The 5,000-nt window shown below is 41.5% G+C and overlaps 1 protein-coding gene across 1 annotated transcript in view; it reads right to left on the bottom strand.

Moving 5' to 3' along the window:
* The window catches only part of LOC113815745 (uncharacterized), a 50,631-nt gene that overhangs the window by 1,142 nt on the left and 44,489 nt on the right, over positions 1 to 5,000 (bottom strand). The window contains exon 10 of the mRNA XM_070120890.1: positions 1,681 to 1,808. Coding sequence (XP_069976991.1) covers positions 1,681 to 1,808 — 128 coding nt within the window. The remainder of the gene's footprint in view (positions 1 to 1,680; positions 1,809 to 5,000) is intronic.

The following is a 5,000-nucleotide window of genomic DNA, read 5'->3' on the forward strand; positions in this document are numbered from 1 at the left end:
TAGAATACGTGGGACTGAAAGCAGAACATTGCATGAGGAGTACAGAGGTGGGTTGCATTGTGACATGAGGTATGAATGCATGAGGCAGGTGTGACCTATTTAGGCAAGAACAGTTTTCCAGCGTCTGTTCTGGTGGTATGGAGCCGACCAAGGAGAGATGGAAGGTTTTCTGGTTTACAATTTATTGGTGGTCAGACCTTACCAGAATGTTTATCAACTGTTAAAGAGGAAAACTTCAAAGTGGGGGTAGTAGTCGGTGGCTGGTATGTGTGAAAAATGGTGTTGGTGGGTTCTGGACAAGGCAGTAGCATATAGTTCTGTTGTAAGGACATATGATTCAGGGGGAAGAGGAAAGCTGCATATGTGAGAAGGAAAGACTATGGTGATACCAGTACCTGAGATAGATTTGGAGCCATCTGCGTAGAAATGGGTACTGGAGGAGTAATTACAGATAAATGCAAGAAAATGTGTGAAAACTAGTGAAAATAAGCATAGCTTCTTACAAACAAAAGGGCACAATGTCGAGAAAGAGATGATATGTCTGAGGCAGAGGCAGAATATACTTGACAGCCATAATCAGTGGTGGAGAGGACTAGGGTAATATGGAGATGGAGGAGTGTTTTGCAGTCTGAACCCCAGGATATATTTGAGCGAGTTTATAAGAGTCCTTAAAAGACAGGATATGATCTCGCCAAGACAGTTTGGAGTCAAAAATGACACCAAGGAACTTGCCTGAAGGGCAGAATTGGATGGGAGTATCATATAGAAAGAGTGGAAGTTGGGAACTTATACGTGAACCAAAAAAAGGATGGAAATGGTTTTGGAGGTACAAAATCAAAATCCATGGTTGGTAGCTCAAGAAGAGATTGATATTATAGCAGACTGGAGAAGCTGATGGAGAGCAGGTATGGAAGGACCAGAGATAGATGGTTAAATCATCTATGTACAGAGATGAACAGATACCTGGTAGTAAAGCTGAAACTAATCTGTTTACAGCAATGAGAAATAATGTGGTACTGAACACACTGTCTTGTGGGATACCTTTGAATTGAGGGAAAAAAGAGGAAACAGAAATGGCAAATCTGACACAGTAGGTGTGATCAAAAAGGAAGCACCCATGTTTCCACATATGAAGTGTAGTTGTTATAGGATATGGTGTCACCATAGGATATCATATGCCTTTTCTATATCGAAGAAGACAACTAATACTGATTCACGGCATGCAAATGCTGACGAGATTTAAGTCTTGAAATAGGCTGTGCTTCAGACATGATGAAAACAAAACTGATTTGGAGATAAGGTTGTGATTTTCTAGATACCACATTCATCGAACGTTACCCATCTTTTCCAGTAGTTAGCATAGGCAGCTTGTGAGTGTTATGGGATGGTAGTCTTGTGGAAGGGTACATTTTTTTTTTTAGGAACAGAAGTACAAGGGCAACATACCAATAGGGAGGAAAGTATCCGGTCACCCATATGTTATTGAATATTGATTATAGGAAGGACAAGGAAGAAGGTGGAATGTGTAGTAACATACAGTAATGTATACCGTTCAGGTCTTTGTGAGTGTTGTGGAATGCATAACAGATTTCAGAAGAAAAAGGAGTATTCTAAGATTCTGTAGAGGCCTTGGTGAAGGAGATCGGAGAATTAAAAAGAAAGGTGAGAGTTGCTACTGACCTGGGTAAAATAGGCACCAAGTTCAGAAGCTACTTGAAGAGGGTCAGAGATGAGGCCATTGCAGATTTGGAGGACTGGGGCAGAATAAGGAGGATTTTTATCTGATAGTCTATGGGTCCACCACCAAGCTGCAGAGACAGGTGTAGATGATATCATTTTAACAGCAGTTTGTGATAAGATGTTTTTTAAATGATATGAGGGCTGTTAATTGACTAGGGGTGCCTCTTTTGTAACAATAGCTGTTCCAAGCTTCACGCTTCAACCTAAACACTTAAGTAAAATCTGAGTTCCACCAAGGGACATATTTTAAAGTGTAAGGTTGGGAAGTTCAGGGAATGGCAGGATAGGAAGCATTTAAGTTATTGGTTGTGAAGTACAAAAGCATGAAGAGAAGGATGATAGAGGGTATCTCTATCAAGGGTAGGGAGAGGTAACGGTATGCCTGTCAGCTCTGTCAAAGCACCAATGAGGGGGTTTAGAAGTGGGACATAGGAAGTAGAAAGGAGAATAGGGAAGTAATCATTATAATGAAGGTGGTCTAGAACTGACCAATGGAAGTCTAGACGAAAGGAAGGAGAGCAAAGAGCAAGATCAAAGCATGAAAAGGATTGGGTATGCATGTCAAAGTGAGTGGGACGGTTTGAATTTAGGAGGATATGGTCAGCATTTGAAAGAAGTGTTCTAAAGTGTGACCTCAGGCAATAATAGTGGAGTCACCTCTAAAGAGTGTGGCAACAGATAAAATCTCCAACTATCAGGAAAGGTAGCTCATATTGGGAAAGTAAGGTTTTAAAGGCTGCTGCACAAAAAAATGCAAATAACTGTGTAAAGTATAGTGGTTTGTAGGATGGCCAAAACTGTAATATTTCTGACATTGATTGAATCTTTGTAATATTGATGTGGGACTTGCAGCAGTCTTTAGAGGGGAAAATGTAGCACTGTACTGATACTGCAGCACAGTCAGTGAGGCAGGCAAATAGGTCATTTTCACAGTCTGACCAAATCTTATCATAGACAAAGCAATCATCTGGGTACAAGTATTAACCCCTACAATCCAGATGACTTTATTGTCCAATCATGTAAAAATCTGGGTCGAGGGCCGGGTGACGTGAACATGCTGGGTGAAGAACTTGTCGTCATTAGCAAAGGTCAGGGTAACGGAAAAGACCCGCTACAAGTGCACAAACCTCTTGGAGTGTGATTTGAGTCATTTGGAGCTTAGAAGAGGGCTTTAGAATTATTCCCATTGGCTCCAGGGAGGACGCTATTTCCATGCTGTACACCATATTCCAGACTGCTGTGACCGGCGACGCAGGTTGTATTACGGAAAATTGAATATTACGAAAAAATATGACATATGACATATAACCAAATGTTCCATTTTTCTTTTTTCTTACACTGAGTTTTTTTTTTACTACATAGTGAGATGAAATGGAGTCTGTGCAAGGAAAATAAGCTATTACCATCTGGATAAAGCAAATCAAAAGACAAATATGGACATTGCAATATGGCAAAAAAAACTTTAAAAGCTTACATAAAATAACTTTAGGAGGGGAGGCACAGTTTTGTCACTGATCATGAGTGTTCACACATGCCTGGCTTACGAGCCACACACCCAGGATGTTGGCTACTTACATAACCCAATGCCCGTATTTTCAGCACAGTGATTTCCGTGACACAACCAGATCCAACAGGTTAAGGGAGGAGTGAGGTTGGGCAGGAATAGGGGTACCAGTGAGGTCAACTAGGGTAGATAGTGCATTGTCTTCAATGCAACTGTGACAAGGTGTGGACAATCAGGGCAGTTGCAGAAGGAAACTTTGCCAACTTGTTTTTCGAGACATTGACAGATGAGTAAGGTATTGACAGAGTTAGGGGTGGTAGGGGGAATTACAAAAAATCTATCCAACTTGCCTGGGCAAAACAGACTCCTTACAAGGTTTGTAGAGGTGGAAATTGTGGAGGGGTGAGGATGGGAGGAAAAGGGAGTGGTGTGGAGTGAGGTTGTGCTGTGAGGAGGAGGGTAATAAGGTTGAAGAGTTGTAATAAGGGAGGAGGATGTAAGAAATGGAGATGATTGCACAGATGATGGGACCAAGGATATTGGGACTGAGGTAGGGGTGTCTTTTGGAGGCTGAGATATAACCTGGGTAGATGATTTGAAATGGGTTAAGTTGACAGTAACTTTTAAGGAGGGGGGTGTAGCAGCAGCAGTCAGAGCCATGATGAAAGCAGAATCAGGGGTCAGTAAACCAGAGTAGTTAGGCCAATTTCACACCAAGGTGGCACATCACACATGACACACCATTTGAAAAAGAACATCTGATAAATGAAACCTTTCATACATACACACAGACTTCACGTGGCACATGCAACATGGCATGCCACTTCTGTGTGTGAGAGGTTTTATATCTTGCCGGATGTTTATTTTCAAATGGCGTGCAACATGCAACATGCCACCTTATTGTGAAAGCAGCCTTAGATTCAAGGAGGCTAGTTGATAAAAGGGCAAGCCCCAATGCACCTAACAGGGGTACAAATATATTCATTTCTGGCAACTGTAAGCCTGAAATATATGGGAAAGATAAAAGGTCTACCCCCTCAGGGTCCCTATGAGGGGCAAAGGCTTGACAATCAGCTAAGAGAATACCATACCCATGGCTCCCTGAGGCTGCTCATGACTGGCACAAAGTCAACCTTTCATCCTTTCAACACAGCTCTCACACCTTAGGAATTGCACTGGGGAAGGGTTGGGGAAGGTAAGGAAAGAGAAACTAGGAGAAGAAAAGACCATGCAAAATTAATTGAGCCAAGGGCTGAGGTCCAAAGTAGAGGTTACCTCCTATATTGGGCCTTATTTTCCATCTTTTAAGCCTCCCACAACAACAATAGGCAAAGGATTGGGGGCATAATGTCAAATATGAAAACAGAAACTGATTCCCATGTCAATACTTAGTATTAATAATAGTAACTTAATAACAGGAATCAGAGTGCATAAGAAAAAAGGAAAAGTTAAAGTCTAATGTTGTTATATGCTACCAGAAAATATTTCCAAAACTCAAGGAAAAGGGTAAACATGTAAGAGAAGTAGCATTGGTAATTAGTAACTTAGTACTTGTGCAGCCATCCCTGTATAAAAGCAATTAATAATTTAAACTCACAGCGGGTATGGCATGTACATACATGCCATCCCTAGTGAAATCAGGTTAAGGGGCAGTCAACACTAGTCTAATCTGTCCAGGGATCCTTTTACAGAGATGAGATGCTTTCCCAGCTGTGAAGGGAAGAGTGATAAAAATCCCATCCAGAGCAGCAACGCT

Source organism: Penaeus vannamei, chromosome 4 (genome assembly GCF_042767895.1).
Source record: "Penaeus vannamei isolate JL-2024 chromosome 4, ASM4276789v1, whole genome shotgun sequence".
NCBI lineage: Eukaryota > Metazoa > Arthropoda > Malacostraca > Decapoda > Penaeidae > Penaeus > Penaeus vannamei.